The sequence below is a fragment of the Tenrec ecaudatus genome, chromosome 14, assembly GCF_050624435.1.
Source record: "Tenrec ecaudatus isolate mTenEca1 chromosome 14, mTenEca1.hap1, whole genome shotgun sequence".
NCBI classification, from domain to species: Eukaryota; Metazoa; Chordata; class Mammalia; order Afrosoricida; family Tenrecidae; genus Tenrec; species Tenrec ecaudatus.
In genome coordinates this window covers 5317786-5342459 of record NC_134543.1, presented here as the reverse complement: position 1 = coordinate 5342459, position 24674 = coordinate 5317786, and the positions used below count along the sequence as shown (strand labels likewise).

At 52.7% G+C, this 24674-nt stretch overlaps 1 protein-coding gene and 1 pseudogene across 4 annotated transcripts in view; both read right to left on the bottom strand.

The window, feature by feature from the left end:
- The window catches only part of WDR25 (WD repeat domain 25), a 166803-nt gene that overhangs the window by 137112 nt on the left and 5017 nt on the right, over nt 1–24674 (bottom strand). For all 4 annotated transcript variants that reach the window (XM_075531783.1, XM_075531780.1, XM_075531781.1 and 1 more), the window contains 2 exons: nt 23414–23509; nt 8749–9626 (listed from right to left, as the gene is read on the bottom strand). In XM_075531783.1, the coding sequence (XP_075387898.1) occupies nt 8749–9582 (834 nt within the window). In that variant the 5' untranslated portion in view covers nt 9583–9626; nt 23414–23509. The remainder of the gene's footprint in view (nt 1–8748; nt 9627–23413; nt 23510–24674) is intronic.
- On the bottom strand, nt 20912–22909 carry LOC142426351 (rhophilin-2 pseudogene; annotated as a pseudogene).

The window sequence follows — 24674 nt, the reverse complement described above, 5'->3', positions numbered from 1 at the left end:
GGGGTCTCCTGATTCAAATGACAGTGATGAAGTAGCCATGAAAATAATTTTATGGCTGGGAGGTCACCACCACATGAGGAACTGTATTAAAGGGCCTCGGCATTAGGAAGGTTGAGAACCTCTGCTCTACAGAAACTTCTGGAATGTGACAGCAGAAATAGGAAGCTCAAGGCACAGAGAGATGAAGTGGAGCACAGAAGGGCAGAGGCTGCAGAGCAGAAAAAGATAAGAAAAGGTGGTCTCAACCCAGGGTCACCCAGGACCCCGTTCCTCAGAGCATGCAGGTCTCACTGCACCCCGCCTGGGATGGGCAGCAGGAGCTGGCTGGCCCACCCCAGTTTGTACCTGGGCCAAGCACACCCCCTTTCACCATCCATCAAGCCAAGAACCTTCTGGAAACTCACTGGGAGTGGGCGATGTGAGGGCAGCCCTCCGGGCCCCTCACCTGCCCCTTCAGAGTGTCGCAGGGGGCATGTAATTTTTCTTGGTTCGGACCCACCGTTCACTCTGCAGAAAAAAAGATGGACCAAGTCTGCCTTGGAAAGCCTCAGGCACAGTCCCACTCCGCGGACTCTGGAGCGTCTCCGTGAGCCAGATCCGAAAGCTGAAAAACAGCCCTATTCTGCACGCCACCGGCCCCACCGTAGCTCTTTCAGGCTCGCTGTGAAAACCACGGAAAAAGAGCCCTCGTGGCGTGGTAGTAAAGCGGTCTGCTATGAACAGAAAGGCCAGTGGCTCGAACCCACCCTCTGCTGCTACGCAGGGCAAGGCTGCTGCTCTCAGGACACGGACAGCCTTGGGACACCAGGCAGTTCCCCTCTGCCGTCCAGGGAAGGGCTCCATGGGCATGGTTGGGGTTCTGTGGCTTTGGGGGGTAAACAAATACAGTGTGTCCAGTGTGGCTGGACCAAGGTGAGAATGCAGGGACGAGCAGGCGCAGCCAGCTTGGGAGAGCGGACCTCGGGTTTGGGGGTGGTTTTTCATTCCTATCATGTTTTTCTCTGGGGCCAAATCTTTTCCCAAAACCGTTCCGCATTTCTTCTCATTTGTTAAACAGACAGCCACTGCTTGGTGTGGCTCAGGGCCAGACATCAGCCCGCAGTGCGCCTCAGCGCCTCCGGTGCCCAGGCCGCAATCTGCACTTTCCAATTACGTTAAAAGCAGCGTTTCTCCAAAGTGCTCTCTTCTCCCCTTAATGGCTGGGAGGAGGGTAGAGGTGGCCTGCTGCCCAGCCCTGCCCTGGGCACACGCCACCCCCGGGGGCCACGAGCAAGTGTTCAGAATGAGGCCAACACCCTTCCCCTTCCTCCTCCCACCCGGCCATGCTGGCAGCTCGTGAGAGCTGGGCACTGTCTCTCCGGGGCTCAGACACATCTCAGCTTTCACGTCAGGAAGGGAAGGTCAGGACACCCCACTTTGAGAAGGAGAGAGTCCAGCTCAGGACCCCAAGGCTCAGCCGAACACTCTCTCTCTCTCCCAGTCCAGGTGGCTCTGAGCGCTCCCTGGAAGAAAAAGTCCCAGGGAAAGTAAGTGGGAGACGGCAGTCACAGAGCGCCGGGGACGGCGCTGCTCCTCCTCCACCGGCTGTGTACCTTTGAGGAAAGGTCTCCCGGCCTCTGGGCCGCAGTGTGTGCTTCTGTCAGAGCAGATGGAGCCGGATGATGTCCGTGTGCACCCACTCAGATGAACACACACTCTATCTACTGACGTATGCCCGCTCTACCTCCTTATGCACACACCTTATCTCCTTGTGCGCTCTTGCTCTCTCTCTCTCTTTCTCTCTCCTCAAAACACAGAGAGTTCAGGTTTATTGTGCCAACCTGGCCAATAAACACACATGGGATTAATTGAAGGGCAGAGATAAATGGCTTGGTGAGCCTCGCCTTTCTGGTTCTTTGGTCCCTTACTCTCTGATGGGCAGACCAGGGTGCAGCTGCCTTAGTCAGTTCCCTGCGTCAGCTGGCAAGGCTCCCTTCCTGCAAGACATCCTTGAGGAGAAGCCCCATGGACCTACGCTGATGCAACCCTGGGTGCTGGAGCAGCCGTGTGGAGACCCTGCCAGCACTGAGATGCTTACACTCACTGACTCGGCTTCCCTCCTGCAGTCGGCATCATTGCGTGTGTTGTGTGGGATGAAGGAGGACTTTGTAGAGCAGTGTGGGACATATGGGCTAATGTTGGACTAATTGGCTTGGGCAGCACTGGGTTGGGATGCTTTCTAAATGTACACTTACCCTTTAAATAAAACTCTCTCAAATATATGAGTTTCTGTGGATTTGTTTCCCTGGTTTACCCAGACTAACACAAGAGCTCACTGCCATCAAGTCGAGTCCGACACACACACACAGGCCACTCGGACACTGCCAGAGGGCCCGGGCTGGGGAAAGGCCCAGGGTGGGGCCCTCTGTTCACAGAGAGGCAGACGGGACCGAGCACGTAAGGAGGCACTATCATCGACCAAGGCCTGGGTGACTGCCCTCCTCCTCTGGGGCGTCCCGCGTGGGGACCAGAACCCCAGTCAGGAGGACAGGAGGGAAAGAGGGTGAGGCCCTGGGAGTGCAGAGATGGGAACTTTCAGCCACGGGCAGCACTGCAGCCTGCACAAGGCCTCCCTGCAGAAGCAAGACAGGAGCTCAGAGGGCCGCTCCTGGAACCCGGACGAATGTACCCGGGCATGCACAGATCCTCCATCCCCCCCACTCTGCTCAGGGAAGCCACTCAGCCATGACCCTGATTATCCATGGGGAGACTAAGGGACCAGAGAGGTTAAAACGTTTGCTTGAAGTCACCCAGCTGCCCAGAGACAGCAGGGAACCCGGGATCCTCACAGGACACCAAGCCAAACTCGACTGCCATCTAGGCAATGCCGACTCAGAGCGGCCCCATCGGGCCGGCTAGAACGGCTCCTGTGGGTTTCCGAGACGGTAACTCTTTACGGAAGCAGAAAGCCCTGTCTTTCTCCTGAGATGCGACTGGTGGTTTCGAACTACTGAAGTGACAGATCACAGTCCCACAGGTAACCACCCGCTAAGCTGCCAGGGCTCCTCTTTCCACGCTGCATTCGGGCAGGAGAAGGGCCGCCATGCTGGACGGATGACCGTGTGCGCTGCTGGGTTGCTTGTAAAAGGGGGTCCGTGCATAGCAAAGGCTGTGAGGGGGCACAGGGCGAGCGGGGACCTTTGTGCTGTGCATGGGATCACGGGGCCTGATGGCACCTAACCACAGAAATGCAGCACCCCAAGCCATCCCTTAAAGCAATGGTTCTCAAGCTGTGGGTCGCGACCCCTTTGTGGGTTAACCAACCCTTTCGCAAGGGTCGCCTGCTTCATAGCAGTAGCAACTGACAGTGATGAAGTAACAATGAAAGAAATGTTATGGTTGGGGGGGTGGTCACCACACATGAGGAACTGTATGAAAGGGTCTCGGCATTAGAAGGGTGAGAGCCACTGCCTTAAAGTGAGCACCTGACCCCCCAGGTGGGGGTGCTCCTGACTTGGGGTGGGGGGAGCAGTGACTTCGCTTCCCCCCCTTGGGGTGTGTGTGTCTTCCCAGTTCTGCGCACGCAATCGCAGGGCGGGAGGAAGGCGGGGCGCGGGGCTGTAGTCTCCATGGCGCACTTTCGCAGCCCGTGATGAATGCCATTGACGTCACCGGCCGGGCGTGCGGGCCGGTGAAGAATGCTGGGTGGTGAGGGTTTTGTCACATCCATATTTACGGCGACGCTTTAAAATGCAAATGATCCTCACGCCACCACCCCCTCCCCACCAGTTAGGAGGAAAAAATGGTCCAATTTAATTAAAAAAGAGAGCTCCCCATAAATAAATGAAGGCGCCCGAGGGGCTCGTGATGGGCCAGACTGCCCCCCACCCACGCTGCTTCCCAAACTGCCCTGAGTTCTTGGAACGCTTGGGCAGCAGGTCCTGGGGAGTCAGGCGCTGACTGGGGGGGGGGGGGGCGGTGTTCCTCTGAGCACCTGGGTGAGGAGCTCCGCACACGGCGCTGCAGCAGGGGCTGGCTGCCTTTGATCGGAGCCTGCCTCTGTGCGGTGGGTATTCACGTACCGTGAGACCAGCATGTGCTGGGGCCCGAGAGGCACGTGTACCCTACAATTGAAATCCCTTACAAGGGTGCTTAAAGCTGCCACATCAGCTTCTGTCCTGCACCCCATACTACAGGCTCCCCAACCCCCCAACCACACCAACCCCCCAGCCGTAACCCTACGGAACTGTCTCTACAGAGTTACTTAGCCTGGGTTCCACAGAAAGAAAATCATGCCCCCTCAGAAAATCCCAACAACAATAAAACCCAGAGAAATCTCCATCCAAAAGGCAGCAGGGAAAACGAAAACTAAGCCTGGGGGCCTAGAGGCTATGTGGTGGGCTACTCCCACAAGGTCAGCAGTTCAAAACCACCAGCCACCATGCTGGAGAAAGATGAGGCTGTCTACTCCCACAAGGTCAGCAGTTCAAAACCACCAGCCACCGTGCTGGAGAAAGATGAGGCTGTCTACTCCTGTAAAGAGCTAGTCTCAGAAACTCACAGGGGCAGTTCTACCCCGTCCTAGAGCGTGACTTCGAGCCAGAATGAACGCGAGAGCAGTGAGTTTGAGCTGCAATTAAAAACGGGTCAAAGGTGAAAAAAAGTAAGAGGTGAAATGATAAAAAATAAAATAAATTTAAAGGCTGTCGATGGTAACCTAACGATATCTGCAGGAGGAGCTCGGGGTGCTGGGCATAAGGTGTGCAGTTCAAAACCACCAGCCACCGTGCTGGAGAAAGATGAAGCTGTCTACTCCTGTAGAGAGTTACAGCCTCAGACACTGATAAGCAGTTCCACCCTGTGCTCTAGGGTCGCCGTGAGTCAGCATCATCTCAGGGGCAGTGGGTTTGGGGTATTTTCTGGTTTGTTTTGGCTTCACAGCTGCAGTAGGTGATGGCACAATGGACCACGTGAATTCTATGTCAATAAAACTGGTAAAAAATAAAATAAAGAGCATGCAAAAGGGTGGGTACCCAGGCAGGGGGCACAGCTGTGTATAAAGATGCCGGGGGCAGGGGGTGGGGGTAGGGGGTAGCTATATCAAAACAGAAGCAGTTCGACTAGCAGGAGGGTGAGTCACCACTTTATTTTACTTAATTTCTCTGGCTGCAAATTTCTCAAAACTAACAGAGGCATATTTTACAGCTCGGGGAACATTGAGAACATATTAAACTTGGGATCTTTCCACTGAAATGCGTCCAAATAAGATTTATGAATGCCAGAGCTGCGCTTTACGGAGATGGGAGAGCTGGCTCTGCGGCATCCCTTGGACTAATTAGATGGATTGTGCAGCATTTGCCCTGATCAGAGAGAAACCATCTCAGCTACCTTGAACCAAGGGTCCCCCTCCCACTGCCAGCACGGAGCACCGCTGATCTCCAGTCTCATAGTGCCACCTGGTGGCAACCGGGCTTCCTGCACCCAAAAGGCCACCATCTGCCCACAGGTTCTCCAGAAAGGACACCGTTTTTCAACCACTACCCTTCACTGATCTGGAGCCCTGGTGGCGTCCTGGTCACACACTGGGTTGTGATCCAAAGGGCCAGCATTTCAAAACCTCCAGCCAGCTCCGTGGGACAGACGAGGCAGTCTTGGAAATCCACAGGGCAGTTGTAGCCTGCCCTGCACGGTCACTGAGTCAGCCTTGACTCCAAGGCGGTGAGTTTGGTTTGGTTCTTTACTGACCATCAAATAGACAAAGCTCGTGCCAGGTGCAGAGACTATGGAAAGGGGCCTGTCACAGAGTCCATAGCCAGGAGGGTCCCAAGCTTAGAAGGTGAAACAGGTACAAGCTCCATGCTTACCCAGGCATAGAAATGACCAAAAAAACTCACTGCTATCCAGTTGATTCTGACCCACAGCTGCCCTATGCAGGGTTTCCAAGGCTATAAATCTTGACACTAATGGATAACCTCATCTTTCTCCCAAGGAGCAGCTGGTGGGTTTGAACCACCGACCTTGTGGTTATTGTTAGCAAACAGACTAGAGCTTACCCAGAGGCTCCAGGAAAGTTCCCAGGGAAAGCAGGAGCTATGGCCCCTCTTCAAGCCAGGCCCTGACTCGGAAATCCACCAACAACGGATCTCTCCAATGGTCAATCTCACGTGCCAGCGAGGCACGAGTGGTCAGTCACCCTGGGCATGGCACGACCAGTGGTTCTCAACGCATGGCCACCTCACACCACAGAACAGGCCATGGCAGAGACTCATCCAAGCAGATCACTGCTCTCACTCTGGGAGTTCTAAGTAACTCGTCCCTGAGTGCATGATGAGTGACAGAGGGGACTCAAGCGGAGCTCCGAGGGCCCCAGTCCTTTAATCCTCCCCTTGGTCCTGACCCGGCAGGGTACCAGGCCCTCAGAGGAGAGTTAGCCAAGAGCAAGGGGCAGGGTAGCCCAGGAAGGGGACGGGTGGGCATCACACTCACGCTGCCAGCTGTCTCACACTGATTACAGGATGGCAGTTTGCAGGGCGCCTGTCTGCGCCAAGGTGTTGCCCCCACACACACACGCACCACCTACACACGCCTCTCCACAGCAGACCACACTGTGCCCGCATCACCCAGGGCGTCTAACAGCTGACCCCGACAGGGACAGGAACCCATGTCCTATTCCAGGACGGCCACCCGGCCTCGGGCCGCACATCGCCAGTGTGCCAAACAAAAAGCCTGCCCGTGATGACAACGTGCTCCTGGAGGTGAGCAAGGTGAGGCCTCCTCTGCACACTCAGACATGTGTCCAGAGGGACGGCCCTGAAGAAGAATGTCATGCTTGCTAAAGGAGAGGGGCAGCGAAACTGAGGAAGACCCTCCACCAGCTGGACCCTCCAGGTGCTGGCTGCATCCAGGGCTCAGGCACAGTCACCAGCTCCGCCCGGTTTTGCTCAGGGTGCACAAGTCACTTACTGTGAGTGGACCGACTCACAGCAGCAGGAAGTCGCAGGTGCGAAGGGCCTTCGAAATGATTGGGGGAAAGGGAATCCAGAGAGTACGAAATTTCTACACAAACTGTCTGACCCCGAGCTGTATGGATCAAAGCCTGGGATTCCGGGGCAACACAGTGGAAGGACGGGGACACCACAGCAGCTATACTCTGCCGTCCCCCGGGGTCACCCTACCCAAGGGACGGGCAGTGCAGTGGACAGTCATCCCCTGCAGCACACACAGTCCTCTGGGGACAGCAAAGTGCCCAGATCCTGGGGGAGCCAGAGCAGAGTGGTGCTGCTGGACAGTCATCTTCAGCTGGGCCCACTGCTCCCTCTGCTGGTCACAAGGGGCCATAGCAAGCTAGCGATGGCCAGACCTCCAGGATCCTCAGTGGCAAAGGCGCCTAGCGCACCCAGCAGCTCAGCAACATCACGTCCCGTGAGAACTCCGGCAAGGGCAGGGCAGGTTGCTGGGCATCGTGGGGCAGGTGGAAATGGGCACCCGGGTGGTGGGAGTGCCCACCGGCCACACTGCTGCCCACCTCTCAGCCCAGGGAGCAAGCACACCCAGCTCGGCTAGGGCAACAGGCAATCTCCCTTGGGGGTCCCGGCTGTGACAGCCAGTGCCCACAGGTGGCCCACCGTCGGCTTCCATCTGCAGGACCTCCAGGCCTGGCGTCAACACGCCTGTGGGTACCCACCGAGTCCATTCAGCAACCGGCACCCAGAGCTTCTCGGAAGCCAGAGGGTCCGTGGACATGCTGAGGGGTCTGGGTAGGGGGTGACCAGTAGGCACACCCAGGCACACTACTGTCCCCCAGGAGGAGGCCCAGGCGCTGCTTCATGTACCTGACACTGGGCCCCGCAGGAGACACATGCATGGGGGAGCAGGTCCACCAGGAAGAAGAAGAGAGAAGAGGGATGAAGGCTGTCGGGAAGGGGGCTTGTGAGGTCCTGGGCCCACACAGGGCTCCAGGCCCTGCAAGATTCTACACCGAGGGAACTGGTGGACCAGGACTCCTGAAACGCCCCCAAGAATGCCTTTCCAGTCTCCTGGGCTGAGCTGCCCCCATGACCAGAGCCGAGCCCTGCATGAGAAACTGCCAGCTCCAGCCAGGACAGTCCCTCACAAACACCTTTCAGGGCCAGGGTGACCCTCCACCTCAACCGCTGGCCCTCACGTTAGTGTGTCCTAAGGCTTCCTGTCTGCAGAAAGAGTTCAGGTCATAACTCGCAGGCAGAAGAGTCGGGGCTGGCGGCTCCAAGCCTCTGAGGCAGCCAAAGGACAGTGGGCGGGGAGGGGGGAGCAACGTGGATGAAGCGAGCACCCAAGTGCCACAGAAGCCTTGGCTGCCAGCCTACAGGCCTCCTTGCAGGGGGATGGCAGCCCTTGAGCGCCCCTCGGACCCACAGGGTCACTATGAGTCGGAACTGACCTGAGGGCAGGCAGCCACTCTGGTGTTTGGAAGGGGTCTGAGCGAGCACAGCTGCACAGTGGTCGGGGTCATGGCCGTGTCACATGTCGGGGGTTGCAGGGGCTGTCCCCAAGCCCCAGGTCTGCGTCTCTTCTCCCTCAACAACCTGTCCTCCAGGGCGCCCTGTGCCCAGGTGGCCTGGGCAAGGTGCTTGGGGGAAGGGATGGGGTGGAACGGACCGGATTCAGGACTGGCCAGAGAGCACCCGTGCACAAAGGAACAGAAAGGACACACCAGAACCGTCTGAGAAGAAGCCACGGCCGGCCTCTGAGCCCACTCCCCCTACCCCCGTGGCCCCTGGGGGCCCCTACCTTAAAGGTCTTGTCCATGGAGGCTGAGAGCAGCAGGTGGCTCTGGGGGGGCACGGGGCACCACTGCACACTGTTGACAGGGGCCTCATGGCCCCGCAGGTGGAAGAGCAGGTGCCTGGGCAGCTGGGTCTCTGTGGACGGGCAGTCCAAGTACGGCCGGATGAACTCGGACACCCGGGGGGCCAGACCACGGGGGGCTGGGCGGGGGTCACACCCCGCCGAGGGACCCTGGGGCTCTGCACCTGCACTGCCGCCCAAGGCTGGGGCTGCAGCTGGTGACTGTCTCAACCTTTTCGGGGTGTAAGGGATGATACAGTCCTCGTGCTTTGGCTTCCGGAAAGAGCTGCCGTCGTCTCCCCTGGACACTTCATACGTGGCCGGAGCCCAGAAGGCCGGTTCATCGGGGGCACAGCTCTCCTGGGACGGTCTCACTCCCCCGGAGCGGGCAGCTGTCAGAGGTAGGGGGCCAGCCCGAGGTTGGCTGAGCCACACGGAAGGGCCAGGAGGCTCACTTCGGGGGGTGGTGACGGCCGGCTCCTTCCGGGACCACTGCAGCCTGAGGCTGGGGCCACATCTCCCCTCAGTTCTCCCAAGAGGGACTAGTGGGAGGCGGCGGCCACCCAGGTCTTCACAGAGGCGTCCAGGAGCCTCAGCGCTGGACTTCGTGGGCCGCAGGTTCACTCCCATCGGGGTCAACAAGCCAGGTATGAGCTCCTGCCCAGGAGGGCTGGCCACACCAGCCAGGTCTTCTGCCTGGCTGGTAGCAGTGCGACTCCCCGAAGGTTCTGGCTCATCCTCTGAGTCCGAATCATCATAAGCCACCAAGGAAGCCATCGAGGGCCGGCTCAGCTCCTTGCTGCCCTTGGAAGATGAACCCCCTACGGCCAAAAGAAGCCAAGCGTCAGAACATGTGCTTGGAACCCTGACATGCAGTTCAAAGAAAACACATCCCCCAGGAATGCCAAGATGGAAACCCACCAAAAGCAAACCCCCTGCCATCCAAGCCAAGTCCACCCACAGCCACCCTATAGGACAAGGTAGAACTGCCCCTCTGAGTTTTCAAGACTGCATATCTGTGATAGGTAGGTTTATTGTGCCAACCTGGCCAATAAGAACATGTGGGATTAATAAGGCTGCAGTTTGATTGGAGGGCAAAGAGATAAATGGCTCGGGGAGCCCGACTCTCTCTTGCTCTCTGGTGATCGGACCAGCACGCAGCTGCTAGTTCTCTACCTCAACTCGTGAGCTCTACTACATGTGGGACTGCCAACCCGTGGACCATGTCACTAGAGCTTGGGGCTCCTTTGAGACCTGCTTCGCCACGCTGCTGGTATATACATCACTTGAGCTTAGTTAGCACTGTCAGATCCTGTCCATCTTCCTGGCTGTTGGTGACCCACCTGCTATTTGCTGCCTGTGGCCGGACTGCCTGCACTGGCCTGCAGAAGACTCAGCTGTCTGCTTCCTTGACCTTGGACCCAGCAGCCCTTGTGAGTTGAAGGACTTCCAGTAGATTAACTGTCCCATGGAAGTGAGTTGAACTGAGCCCTCTGTACTGCTACTGTTCTATCCCTTTGTGCCATATCTATCTATATCTAGATATGCAATCGTAAGTGTCCTGGAGAACCCCGTCTAACACACTATCTTTCTGGGAGCACACAGCTTCGTCTCTGGTGGACTGGACCCAGGAGCCTGAACCACAGATAGCAGCCTCGCCAAAGCTCCAGATAAAACCCACGGGAGAAACAAAACATACGGGCTTTCCCATACGCACAGCTTCATGCATTCCAAGTGTCACTTGAAAGTGGGGACTTGGGACTCAGCCCAACCAAAAATAAGGAAGAAACAAGGGTTGACTCCAGACCAAAAAGGGTTCAAAGGTCAGGCTTGCACTTCACAATCTTGTAAGAACTCCCTCGATGTGACGCTCCAGACAACAGGCACTTGGAAGATGAGATGGGGAACCTCGGGGGCGGGGGGCGGACAGGAGTCGGTGCTCCAGGATGTGATCATCATGGTGAACGGGGAAAAGCTGACGCTGGCAAGGGTTTTGTCCTGCTTGGCTCTACAGCCAATGGCCGGGGAAGTGGAAATCAAGGGATCCAACAATACGTCGCAAGGGGTAATTCTGCTGCCACGAGCACTGAACGGCAGGGATGTCACTCTGGGGACTAAGGGGCCCCCGACCCAGGCCATGGTGTTCTCCCTGGCCTCCTGTGCATGTGTAAGTGGGACACTGACTAAGGAAGACATAGAGAACCGATGCCTTTGAACTGTGGTGCTGGAGGCGGAGACTGGAAGTACCCCAGACTGCCAAAGGGACAACCAACCCTATCTTGTAGCCAGAGTGCTGCTTGGAGACAAGGCTGGCGAGACTTGGCTTCACGTACTTTGGACATGTTGTCAGTAGAGACCAGCTCCTGGTCAAGTACAGGGGCGGCAGAAACGCGAAGGCCCTCGATGAGATGGGAGGCCACAGAGGCCACAGTCAAGTGGGCTCAGGCACGGGAACAAGTGTGAGGACGGCCCAGGCCCGGGGAGCGTTTCCTTCCTTATCGGTGGGGTCACAGGGGTGGGGAGTGTGTTGTTCTCTTATGGGTGGGGTCACAGGAGGCAAAACCAACTCGATGGCGCCTAACAACAGTAACACATATGCTACACGTGTTGGAAAGCAAGGCCGTCACTTTGAGGGCCGTGGTTATTTTCAGTGTTCTCATCCGTAAGTCAAGGTTAGACAATGAAGAAGGAAGACCAAAGAAGAATGGGTGCTGGGGAAGAGCCTTGGGGGGGGGGGCAACTCAGAAGAGGAGAGAGAGACTGGCCCACGTCTGGAAGGACAGAGCAGCAGCACGGAGACGCACACGTAGAAGCTGTCGGACAGGGTCCCTTCTGTGGTGTCTACGTTCAACAGTGGCAAAAGTAAAACAGACTGTCAAAAAGATGCAAATGGAATCCAGGGCAGATGATCCCTTCAGAACCAGCAGTGTGAGTGGCGATACTGGGAGGGTAGAGGGAGAGTGGGTTGGAAAGAGGGAACTGATTACAAGGATCTACATGTGACCTCCTCCCTGGGGAATGGACAACAGAAAAGGGGGTGAAGGGAGATGTCAGACAGTTTAAGATATGACAAAATAATAATTTATAAATGATCAAGTGTTCATGAGGGAGAGGGGAGCGGGGAGGGAGGGGAAAAAAAGAGGACCTGATGCCAAGGACTTAAGTGGAGAGCAAATGTTTTGAAAATGATAAGGGCAATGAATGTACAGATGTGCTTGACACAATTGATGTATGTATGGATTGTGATAAGAGTTGTATGAGCCTCTAATAAAAGGATTTTTTTAAAACTTGTCATTGTTTTGGTCAACTTTTATGGTAGCTCTTTAAGCATGAAAAAATAGATATGAACATACTCTGAATCGTGCATATCCCAGGGAAAAACAGATGGATTCTGGGCCCCCCACTGAACTCTAGCCCCAATCCAAGAGCTGTTAGTTCTGATCACATGGCCCTGCTCAATACTCACCTTCACGAAGGATCGCTGAAGATCAAGGTGCTAAAGCAAAGTGTGGTGAAGAAAGCAGAAGGTGCCCGGCTACCAATGGGAATAGTGTCTGGGGTCTTAAAGGCTTGTATTCAAACGAGCAGCCAGGTAAGCGAGGAGTCAACTGAGTCCACGTGGAAGAAGCGCAGCAACTTGTGTGATCAAAAGATGGCAATCACAAAAGTCACACATGGCGAAGGGGAAAGGCTCAGAGGCTACACTGCGAACACCCAGTTTGTACAAGGCAAAGGAGGGCGGTGGGGGCCCAAACCATCTGCCGAGTGTCCAGCCTGAATAGCTGGCAGACCCCCCATGAGTCTTCAAGATGCGAGTATTTCTTGCTTGTTCCATGACAAAAATCCCTTCCCTGGTCTTTTAAATATTTACGGTGGTCTTTTCTTTCTTACCCACGATTTGTGTTTTTACCCCTGTGTTATTACTTTATCCTTACCACTTTGTTTGTTTTGTTTTCACTGCTTCTGTTGGGTTCCAGTTTGTGACGCACAGAAGGAGGAGCGGCATACAGGTAAGAACTGATGTGAGGGTTTAAAGGGGAGGGAGGGGGAGAGTGGTGACAGGGAAGGTGAGGGGCTTGGGGGAGCAAACAGTGTACGTGGGAGGGGGAGGGACACTGTAGAGCTGAGGGTGATTACACAGCTCATTGTAAAAGCGATTTAACCATGGGGGTGGGGGGAGAGAAAGCGTTCTTCATGGCGATGACTGTACAACTTCTCTTGATATAAACTACTGAATTGTGTGATAGGTGGATTGAGCGTCAATAAAACTGGTAACTCAGAGATCTTTGTCCTGAAGCTAGGAAGTTATTCATAAGTATGTGCCTGCTACCGAAATCGAAGTTACGTTCTTAAGTAAACAAATCCATATATACTTCATCTACTTGTCATCCAGAAGTCAAACTTTTTTTTCCCCAACATTCTGTTTTAGGAGGCCTTATTATAACAAGTAAACTAAAAGGTGCGCTCCTAAGACTGGGTGCTATGAGGGAAAGGAGGGTGCTGGTCTCCACAACAGAGACTATTCATCTGAGGGAGTTGGCCGCGTGGCATCCTGGAAGCCGACATCTTGGATAACAAGCCTATGTGTTTAGAAATTAAGCAAACTATACTCAATGCCTGCTTTGCCGCCACCTGAGAATACAGTCAATTAATTCATTTTAAAAGACTCACGGTGATGGCAACATCTGTACATTGTGCTGACACAATGAATGGATGGATGGATTGTGTTAAGAGTCATAAGAGCCCCCAATAAAATGATTTTTTTTAAAAAGCTCAAATTCAAATGTTCTCTTCCCCCACTTCAGATTCTCAACATTCTTTTTTTTCCAATTTATTTATTTATTTTTAATCTTTTTATTGGGGCTCATAAAGCTCTTATCACAATCTGTACATACATCAATTGAGCAGAGCAGCCTTATACATTCGTTGCACTCATCATTCTCATAATTCACCTTCCACTTGTGTTCCTGGAATCAGCTCGGTTTCCCTTTTTTCCCCCCTCCCCCTCTCATCATTCTTAATACAGGGCAAAGGAACAGAGAGATATCAGAATAGTTTAAGAAAACAGGGAGTGTACAAGATCGGGGCAAAGACACTGAGAGCCGGTCTCTCTCACACATAAGAAAGTTGGTTCATCTCAACCAGACCTTACAGAGGTTGCTAGGGGGAAATTTTTAATCCTATACAACAGACAGATAGATAGATTCCCCCAAGCCACAAAATAGAGAGAGCAGTAAAATTCTCGAAGTGGGCTCTCTCACTTCTGGGACACAGCTGGACTTGCCGCAGAGGTTGAGATGATGCAGAATCACAATGGAGTCTGGCAGCTGCTCACATCTCCTTCCCTGAGTAAGATTCCAGTGAGATCACAGTGGGAGGCCCGGCGCTGGTATGTCCGGCACTCCGTCTTTCTCCTGCCTGGGCTCCCCACACACGCCTCCGGAGCTTTAGGTCCTTGCCTTCCTGAAACGAAGATTGTCTGTGCGAGTCACAGAAGGGGTGTTTTTGAGAGTCTCCCAGGAGAGAGAGAAACTGCCCCAGCAGCAGCGTGGCTGGCTCCCTGGCACTACCCTCAGATTGTCATGCAGAAAAGAGTGACGTCCACATGAAGGACACTAGAATTGTACGGAAGGCCTGAGCAGCAGGTGGAGAGAGCGTGCAGAACCAGAAGGGCTCAGCCTGTGTAATGCCTTTAGGAAGCTGGAGTTGGCAATACCTGTTAAAGTGGGGGGTGCCTTGCAGGTGCTGGCAGTTTAGACCCAAAAGATCTAGTCGACCTTCAACCGTTTCAGGAGGCAGCATGTGAGCAGGAAGCAGTGGGACTGAAGAAAGAAGTTCAAGAGGCACTGAATGCATCAGCCAAAATCAAGGCTCCAGGAACTGAGGGAATGCCAACGGAAATGTTTCCACAGCTGGTGAAGCCCTGGGAGCACTTGCTCGTCTGTGCCAGGAGATTGGGAGGACAGGAAGAGCCCCGTCGTTGCGCCCATTCCACAGAAAGGCAGCTCGGACTGTAGGTGAATCTCACTGATGCCACACGCAAGTGGAACTTTGCTGAGGATCCTCCGAAATGGCTGAAGTCGTGCACTGACAGGGAGCTGGCAGAGGTGCGTGCCAGCGGGCAGGGCTCCCACTGCCGAGGTCAGAAGGAGAGATCGCCCGCAAGGCATCTGCTTGTTTCACTGACTGTGCCAAGGCGCTCAACTGTGTGGCTGGTTCCACGCTATGGCGAGCCTGGGAGAGCCCGGCAACTCCGGAAGGGTGCTCATGAGGAGCATGTCCACAGCTCAAGAGGGGGTCGCGTGAACAGAACACTACCGCATGGCTTAAGGTCAAGAAAGGGATGTTTCATGGCCGTCTCCTTTCACCATAGTCATTCACTCTGGATGCTGAGCAAATCCTAGGAGAAACGGGACTATACGAAGAAGCACGCGGCATCGGGATGGGAGGGAGGTTTCCAGAGAATCTGTGATGTGCACACGGCACAGCCTTGCATGCCGAACGGGAGGAGGAACTGAAAGTGCTGTTGGTGCAGCTCAAGAACTGCAGCCTTCGTGTGGATTATCACTCACTGTAAAGAAGACCAACCTCCTCACCGCTGGAGCAACAGGTCACAGCATGACACACGGGGCAAAGATTCAAGCTGTCAAGGCGTTCGTCGGGCTTGGATCCACAATCACTGCTCGTGGGAGCAGCCGTCAAGAGATCAACAGACACAATGAACTGGGTAATCTAGAGTACTGGAAAGCAAGGATGCTACTGGGGGAGCTAAGGTGCCCGTGACCCAGGCCGTGGTCTTTTCCGTTGCTTCAAGTGCATGTGAAAGCTGGACAATGAAGAAGGAAGGCTGAAGAAGAAGCGATGCACTGGAATTGGGGTGCTGGCGAAGGGTATTGACAGTGCCGAGGACAGCTAAAGGACACACCGGGCTGTCCTGGAAGAAGTGGGGCCAGAGTGAGCCTCAGGGATACTCCGGACGCATTGTCGGGAGAGAGCAGGCCCGGGAGAAGGGACACGAGGCTTGACACGGTGGAGGGCGGGGATGGAGAGGGAGGCCCTCGGTGAGGTGGGCGGACAGTGAGGCTGTCAACATGGGCTCGGGCACGGGACTCGTGGCGAGGACAGCGCAGGGCCAGGCAGGGTTTCCTTCTGGTGTGCGCAGGTCGTCGCTATGGGTCAGAGCAGCCTGATGGCACCTGACAACAACACGCAGCCCAAAGGTGGGTGACTCAGGAAGGAAAGCCGGTGATCTCTCCCCACTCATGCCCCTGGAGCAGCACAAGGAGAAGAGGAGCCAGGAGGAGGAGGAGGAGGTGGAATTGTGGCTCACCGCCCATGAAGCACGGCCAGCTTTGCCAGCAAGAACTGGCTGGTGCCTGACTACCGTGCCTGAGTGCCGTCATCAAAACTTCCATAGACGGTGGGGGGAGAGGGGGAGCCGATCGCAAGGATCTACATAGAACCCCCTGCCTGAGGGATGGACAAGAGAAAAGTGGGTGAAGGGAGACGTCAGACAGTGTAAGACATGACAAAATAATAATAATTTATAAATTATCAAGGGTTCATGAGGGAGGGAAAGTGAGGAGGGAGGGGGAAAATGAGGAGCTGATACCAAGGGCTCAATTAGAAAGCAAATGTTTTGAGAATGATGATGACAACAAATGTACAAATGTACTCGACACAATGGATAGGTGTATGGATTGTGATAAGAGTTGTATGAGCCCCCAATAAAATGATTAAATTAAAAAAATAAACTATGCAATAAAAGGGGAAAAATTCCATAGAAGACTCCTGTTCAAAAGGGAGAAAATGTAAAACAGAATCTCAAATTCTCACAGGATCCAGACGGTCTGGAGCCATGAGAATGGACGGATCTCTGAAACTGTTACCCTAAGATCGTCTTTGAAACTTAAACCAAAAACATGCCCTGAAGTTTTCTTAAAACTGAGTTATGAGGACAGCACCGGGGACACAGTATGGGGATTGCTCCCGATCCGATCCCGCCACACCGAGGCAAAACACTAAGGGCGTGCAACAGAACAGCAAGGGAACGGAGCAGCGAGGTCCCCAGGGAATGCTGAAGGTGGTCTTTGGGGCCAGGGCATGGTGCCCCAACAGACTGGACTGGAAAACACTCCTAAAGGCAACAGACAATCCTTGAACTAACTACAAGCTTTTCTTTTGTTTTGTTGTTTTTTTGTCATTGGTTTGTTGTTGTTGTTTTGTTGTATATTGTTGCTTGGATTTGCTTTGTCTTGTTTTTGTGAATGTTAATATCTCCACAGGTCTGTCTAAATAAGATAGGCTGAATGGAGATCCCCTCATAGAGGGGTTTAGGAGAGGAGATGGGTTAATTAGGGTGCGAGGTAGTACCGATGAAGAACACAGCTTTCCCCCAGATCCTGGATGCTTCCTCCCCCCAACTACCATGATCCGAATTCTACCTTGCAGGGCTGGATAGGGCAGAGGTTGTACACTGGTACATATGAGGGTTGGAGGTACAGGGAATCCAGGGTGGATGATACCTTCAGGACCAGGGGTGTGAGGGACAATGCTGGGAGAGTGGAGGGTGAGTGGGTTGGAAAGGGGGAACTGATTACAAGGATCCACATGTGACCTCTTCCCTGGGAGAGGGACAGCAGAGAAGGGGGGAAGGGAGACTCCGGATAGGGCAAGATATGACAAAATAACGATGTACAAATTACCAAGGGCACATGAGAGAGGGGGGAAAGGGGAGGGAGGGGAAAAAAAAAAGAGGACCTGATGCAAGGGGCTTAAGTGGGGAGCAAATGCTTTGAGAATGATTGGGGCAGGGAATGTATGGATGTGCTTTATACAATTGATGTATGTATATGTATGGATGGTGATAAGAGTTGTATGAGTCCCTAATAAAATGTAAAAAAAGAAATAAATAAATAAGATAGGCTGGATGAACAATCTGGAGGAGAAAACAACGTGACCGAGAGTTCCAGGGGGACATGGGAAAGCGGGAGGTGGGGGGAAAGGTAGTGGTGTTAACAAACCCAGGGACAAAGGAACAACAAGTGACCCAAATCGGTGGTCAGGAGGGTGTAGGAGGCCTGGTAGGGCGTGATCAAGGGTAATGTAACCAAGAGGAATTACTGAAACCCAAATGAAGACTGAGCATGACAGGGGGACAAGAGGAAAGTAAAAGGAAATAGAGGAAAGAGCTGGGAGGAAAAGGGAATTTAGTGAGGTCTAGATAAAGACATGTACATATGCAAATATATTTATACATGAGGATGGGGAAATAGATCTATGTGCATGTATTTATAGGTTTAGTATTAAGGTAGCAAAAAGACATTGGGCCTCCCTCAATGCAAGAATAATTTATTCTATTAAATTGGCACTCTATGATGCTCACCTTCCCAACACAGCCACTGAAGATAAAGCGGGTGAATAAGCAAATGTGGTGAAGAAAGCTGATGGTGCCCGGCTATCAAAAGATATAGTGTCTGGGGTCTTAAAGGCTTGCAGATAAACAAGCAGCCATCTAGCTCAGAAGCAACAAAGTCCACATGGAAGAAGCACACCAGCCTACGTGATCGTGAGGTGCCGAAGGGATCCGTTATAAGGCACCAAAGAACAAAAATTCATATCATTGTGTGCTTACCTCCCTGATACGATCGCTGAAGAAAATGAGTGCATAAGCAAATGTGGCAAAGAAAGCTGATGGTGCCCAGCTATCAAAAGATATAGCGTATGGGGACTTAAAGGGTTGAAGGTAAACAAGCGGCTATCTAGGTCAGAAGCAACAGAGCCCACATGGAAAAAGCACACCAGCCTGTGCGATCACGAGGTGTCGAAGGGATCAGGTATCAGGCATCATCAGAACAAAAAATTATATCATAGTGAATGTGGGGGGCGGAGTGCAGAGTGGAGACTCAAAGCCCATTTGTAAGCCACTGGACATCCCCTTATAGAAGAGTCTCAGGGAGGAGACGAGCCAGTCAGGGTGCAATGTAGCAACGATGAAACATACAACTTTCCTCTAGTTCCTAAATGCTCCCTCCTACCGCACTATCATGATCCCAATTCTACCTTAAAAATATAGCTAGACCAGAGGATGTACACTGGTACAGATAGGAACTGGAAACGCAGGGAATCCAGGGTGGATGATCCCTTCAGGACCAGTAGTGTGAGTGGCGATATTGGGAGGGTGGAGGGAGGGTGGGTTGGAAAGGGGAAACCAATTACAAGGATCTACATGTGACCTCCTCCCTGGGGGATGGACAACAGAAAAGGGGGTGAAGGGAGACGTCAGACAGGGAAAGGGTCCATGAGGGAGGGGGAGTGAGGGGAAAATGAGCTGATGTCAAGGGCTTAGGTGGAGAGCAATTGTTTTGAAAATGATGAGGGCAATGAATGTACAAATGTCCTTTCCACAATTGATGTATGTGTGGATTGTGATAAGAGTTGTATGAGCCCCTAATAAAACATTTAAAAATAAAAATTTTTTTAAACTGAGTATTAGTCTAGCTTGGCTCATAAAAAACTGCCTGCCTTGAGTATCACGCTCCTTTAAGAACCTGCTCTACCAGAAGCCGGAGAACCTCAAGGAGAATGAGGCGTCAGAATAGGAGGAAGGCTTATGACCAACTGACACAACCTCATTAACAGATGGCACACCTGGCTGGCTGAAAGCGAGAAAGACTTGCAGTACCTACTGATGAAGGTCAAGGACTGCAGCCTTCAGCTTGGATTGTAACTTAATGTGAAGAAGACCCAATTCCTCACGACTGGACCGAGGAGTGTGTTATCACCAACAGGAAAGAGTGAACTGAGCAAGGGCTTTGCCTTCCTTGGACCCACAGACCAAGTTCCTGGGAAGGAGCAGTCAGGAGAAAAGGGGACACACTGCAGTGTGTGTGTCTGTCTGCTGCACAAGGCCTCTGACGAACACTGAGAAGCAAGGAAGTTATTTTGAGAACCGAAGTGTGCCTGACTGCCATGGTATTTCCCTTTTCTTATTTTTTAATCGTTTTATTAGGGGCTCATACAACTCTTATCACAATCCACACATACATCAATTTTTTTTAGTGTAAAGGAATGTTTATTTAAATATTCATACAAATGTGGCTCTAGGAGTAGTGAGTACACTTTCCTAAAGGTGGTCGATCCCTTTTGATAGTGCACGATAGAAAACACTTAGATTCTTGCTAATTCAAAAAACATGGATTTCAGCCTCATATTGTTTTAACTCTACCCAGGTATACATGCACTCTGTCAAAAGTGAGCCTCGAGAGACTCACAGCCTCATTAAACTTACAACGAGAGAACCTGGCTGGCAGAATGTCATTTTTAAGAATCCGAGAGAACTCTGAATCATGTCCATCTTTACTTGAAAGAAAAAAAGAAAAGTTCATTTTGTTTTTAACCCAAGACTTTAAAAATATATAACTATGTGCTTTCTACTTTAAACAAAATGAAAAATGTTTTGAGTATCAAACAGTATCTTATCTACCTTGTAGATAGCACCTTCATCTAACACTGCCTCTGTGTTAGCAATTCGCAAATGACCTGAAATTAGAAATGACCAAGCTGTCCCTAAGTTGTCTTCATTTTAAAAGCCCTGACAAACTTGGCAGTAGGCTTTGTCTGGAAATAGCATTCAAATTCTGTAGAGGTAACAGGAAAAGGCAGGATAAAGCATTAGGGAGCAGCTCTTGGAAGTTTCTAGGCACACTAATTGAGATCTATTCCTGTAGTCCCCCTGGCCTGCCTTAAAGCAGGGGCCTTCTGAATTTTGGTGAAAGACCTTTTACTACTCAGTCCTGGAACTTCTCAGTCGGACTGAAGTAGGTTGCAGTCACTCCTGCAACGTGACCACTGCCAGCATTGGCCACATGCCAACACTGTTCTGTTTCCAGCACTGAATAAATAACAGGCAGCAATGCAGTGACGCTCGAGTCAGTGTCACCCTCAGATTCCGACAGCCTTCTCGCTACTTTCACCCATAAAGAATCCGGGCAGTGAGTACAGACTAAGACAGCCCAGATGGAAGAGAAATGTCTCAGTGGCACAATATTAAGGTTGCGCCAGCACTCAGAAATGCCCTGGTCTAGACGGTTCCGTCTTCATCACGTTAGTACAAAGAACTGTCGGCGCTAAGAAGGCCGAATGGAGAGGGGAGCGAGCTGCTTCTTCACGCTCGGCCTCGTGACCCCGTGATGGAGGCACATGGTGCTGGCGGACTTCTGCCAGTTCTTGTTGGTGCCCCAGCTCAGGAAAGAGAGCTTCCTGGTGATTTTCTTGGTTTTGTCCGGTTTGTCGTCCTCCTGCATGGCTAAACAGATCATGGAGCATGTCTTCTGCGTGCCCACGGCGCATGTGGCACACTTGCTGTGCATGGACGATGCGGAGTCCAGGGCACTCCCGACCTTCATCTCGATGCGGGCCTCGCCGAAGCGCTTCAGCAGTTTCACGACCTCACTCACCGTCAGCCACTTACAATCCACATCTTGAAGAGAGACAATATAATCTCCTTCCTTGGCTCCTTCCACGGCTGCGGAGCAGTAAGGATCCAGGAAGTGAACTTGCACGGGGGCATTTCCTCTCAAGGTGAACCCCAAGTCTCCTTCCTCTGTGAGGAAATGGATGCTTCAAGGAGGTGTCCATCTCGTTAGCCGAAAGCACAGTCAGTGGGCCCAGCTTCTACATGAAGTCTGTTACTGTCACCTTGGAGAACTGGGGCAGAATCGCTTCCACTTCCTGCTCAGTCTTAGAAACAATGTCAGGAGCAGCGGGCAGGTTGAACAAGTCCTCGTCCTCTTGGTGCTGGGAGCACTTGAGCCATGAACGCTGGTGGGCTGCCGAGAGCACCTCCTGGAGGACCTCGATGTTGCGCAGCTTCATGTACAGGCTGGACCCCCCGCCTCGACTCCTCGTGGGGCTCCAGGGCCTGGCGCAGGTGCGACTTTCCCAGTTGTCTGCGCTGGGGTCCATTTTTCAGTGTGGCCAAGGGGGTCAGTCCCTCGGGCGTGTGGCTGTACCGCTGGGACAGGCATTTCTCCTGGTGGCCCACATCTGTACCAGGCTTCAACTCGTGGTCCATGAGCAGGGTGGCTGCGGAGTGGGCCAGGGCTGTGTAGTGGCTGGCCTCCACGCAGGCCAAACGAGCCCAGGAGTAGGGGACATTCTCCTGCACCGGTTCCTGGCTCAGGGCAGCGTGCAGCTGCTGGTAGACTTCCCCCACCTTGGCAGCCTCTTATGCCACCTTCACCAGCATGAAGAATTCGTTCTGGATTCCGGGAAGGCTGATTTTCTCAAACATACATTCTTGGGCCTGGGCGAGCATCATTCTGAGGAGCACGCTGAGCATGGCAGGACTCATATCATAACTGGGAATGTGAGTAAAGGTCTTTCAAGTGGCTCAAAATCCCTGCGGCCCTCTGGAAGGCGTCCCCAGCACTCTCGATCTGTGTGTAGAGGGCGCCCTTTTCCAGCAGCAGATTCTGCTGGCTGACGGGGACCCTGGTGAGGGAGTCATACCATGTGAACAGGATCCCCATGTGCCTGGTGGGTGGGAAGAACCGACTCTCCACAAAACCCAGCTGCAGAAAGTAACTCATCAGCAATTCAACACCAGCCTCATCCCGGCTGGGCGTCCGACAGCTTGTCACAGATCCATAAGGTCAGCGATTCCATCTTCATATACGTAGCTATCTTCACTGCAGTGTTCCAGGATAAAATCCTTGAGAGAGACGGAAAAATCCACGTCCTTGGTCTCCTTCAGGCCAAGAGGAATCAGGGGAATGGCAAACGCCTCCGCTGCGCCCCGATTGACGCCCACTGAGATGTTGAGCCCCTCTAGCTCTTCCTTGAGCATCTGCAGGTCGGAGTTCACAAAGCTCAGCTCCAGGCACACCTGCTCCCGCACCTTCTGCTTTGTGGCTGCCTTCAGAAGGTTTTCCGCTCCGGTTCGCATCTGAACAGCTTTCAGGATCTGCTGGTTCAGCACAGCCCTTTGATTCTGCAGCTTACTCCGGCCAGTATGTGCAAGGGGATTACAGCCCTTCCGAAAGTAGCCGCCGCCCTTCTTCTCTAGCTGCTGCGGAGCAGCGGGCAGCAGCGCGTCGGTCATGCTGCCGGCGCGGGCGCGGAGCGAGGATCCGGGAAGCACACTTGTACATTCGTTGCCCTCATCATTCTCAAACCTCTCGTTTTCCACTTGGGCTCCTGGAATCAGCTCCTCATTTTCCTTCCCCCCACCCTCCCTGCTCCCAACTCCCTCATGAACCCTTGATAATTGTTAAATTACTATTTTATATCTTACACTGGCCGGCATCTCCCTTCACCCACTTTTCTGTTGCCCATCCCCCAGGGAGGACGTTATATGTAGATCCTTGTAATCGGTCCCCCCTTTCTACCTCCCCGCTTCCTCTTCCCTCCGTGGCCATGGTATTTGTCAATCACCTCATGCACATGTAAAATTGGACACTGAATAAGAGAGACCAAAGAAAATCCTGTGCCTTGGAAGTGTGGTGCGGACAAAGAATATTGAAAGTACACGGACTGCCAAAAGACCATACAAACCTGTCTTGGAAGAAGGCTATCCAGAAGGAAGGAAGGCAAGATGTCCACTCACCTACGCTGGAAATGGTATGAGAAGAGAGCACTCCCTGGGGAAGGGCGTCGTGCTTGCTTCAGCGAGAAGGATGGACACGGCGGCTGCAACAAGGAGCTGGAACATAAGAACAATTGTCGATTGTGAGGATGGCGTAGGAGCAGCCCATGGTACACTCTGTCATACACAGAGTCACTGAGAGTCTGAACTGACTCCAGGACACCCAACAGCATCAATCACAACCACATACCAGACCAAAGTGACCACACCACTCAAACGGTGACACGGGAACCTGAGGGGGCAGTGAGGCTATGGAATGGGGGGGCACACTGAAAACGAAGGTGTCATGGCTGCACAACTAGAAGGAACTCCGTGATGGTGAATGTACCAGGAGAAACAATTTAATTACCCGTGTCGGTGAATGTACAAGGAGAAACAATTGAATTACTGCGTGTTCTGCTGTGTACATTCTAAACAACAAAAGCCTATTGGGTGTATTGCAGGATTGTAGCCAAGAAAACCCCTATGGATCAGTGCCCTACCCTGTAACACATGAGTTAGTCATTCTAGTCATTGGGATCAACTTGGTAGCGATGAAGGTTTTTTGGTTTGGCTCTTTTTAACTAAAATTAGGGAAGTCTCTGGTTGGTGCAAGCAGACAATGGCATGCTTGGTGGCTAACCAGATGGCTAGAGGTTGGAGTCCACACAAAAGCACCTTGGAGAAAAGACCTGACAATCTAACTCTTAAAACCGGGGGGGGGGGCAGTGTATGATACCCACATTCCTGACACAATTGCTAGAGACAAATGGGTGCATCAGCAAATGTGGTGAAGAAAGCTGATGGTGCCCAGCTATCAAAAGACATAGCATCTGGGGTCTTGAAGGCTTGAAATTTAACAAGCTGCCATCCAGCAGGGAAGCAACAAAGCCCACATAGAAGAAGCACACCAGCCTGTGCGATCACGAGGTATCGACAGGAAGAGATATCAGAAGTTCAAAAACAAGCAACAGATTGACGTGAAGGGGACTGAATGCAACAGAGACCCAAACCCACCTACAAGATAACTGGACAGTCCCTGTGAGAAGGGCCACGTGAATTGTATGATAAATATCAGGGGCAGTATGGTACTGATGAACCACACAACTATCCTCTAGTTCTTTAAGGTTTCCTCTCCTTACTAATAAGGGCTTTATGCATCAAACATGTTAGCTTTGCATATGTTCATTTGTATATATAAGCTCGCTCAGTGCATGAATGTCAAGATAGATGACCCCTCAGG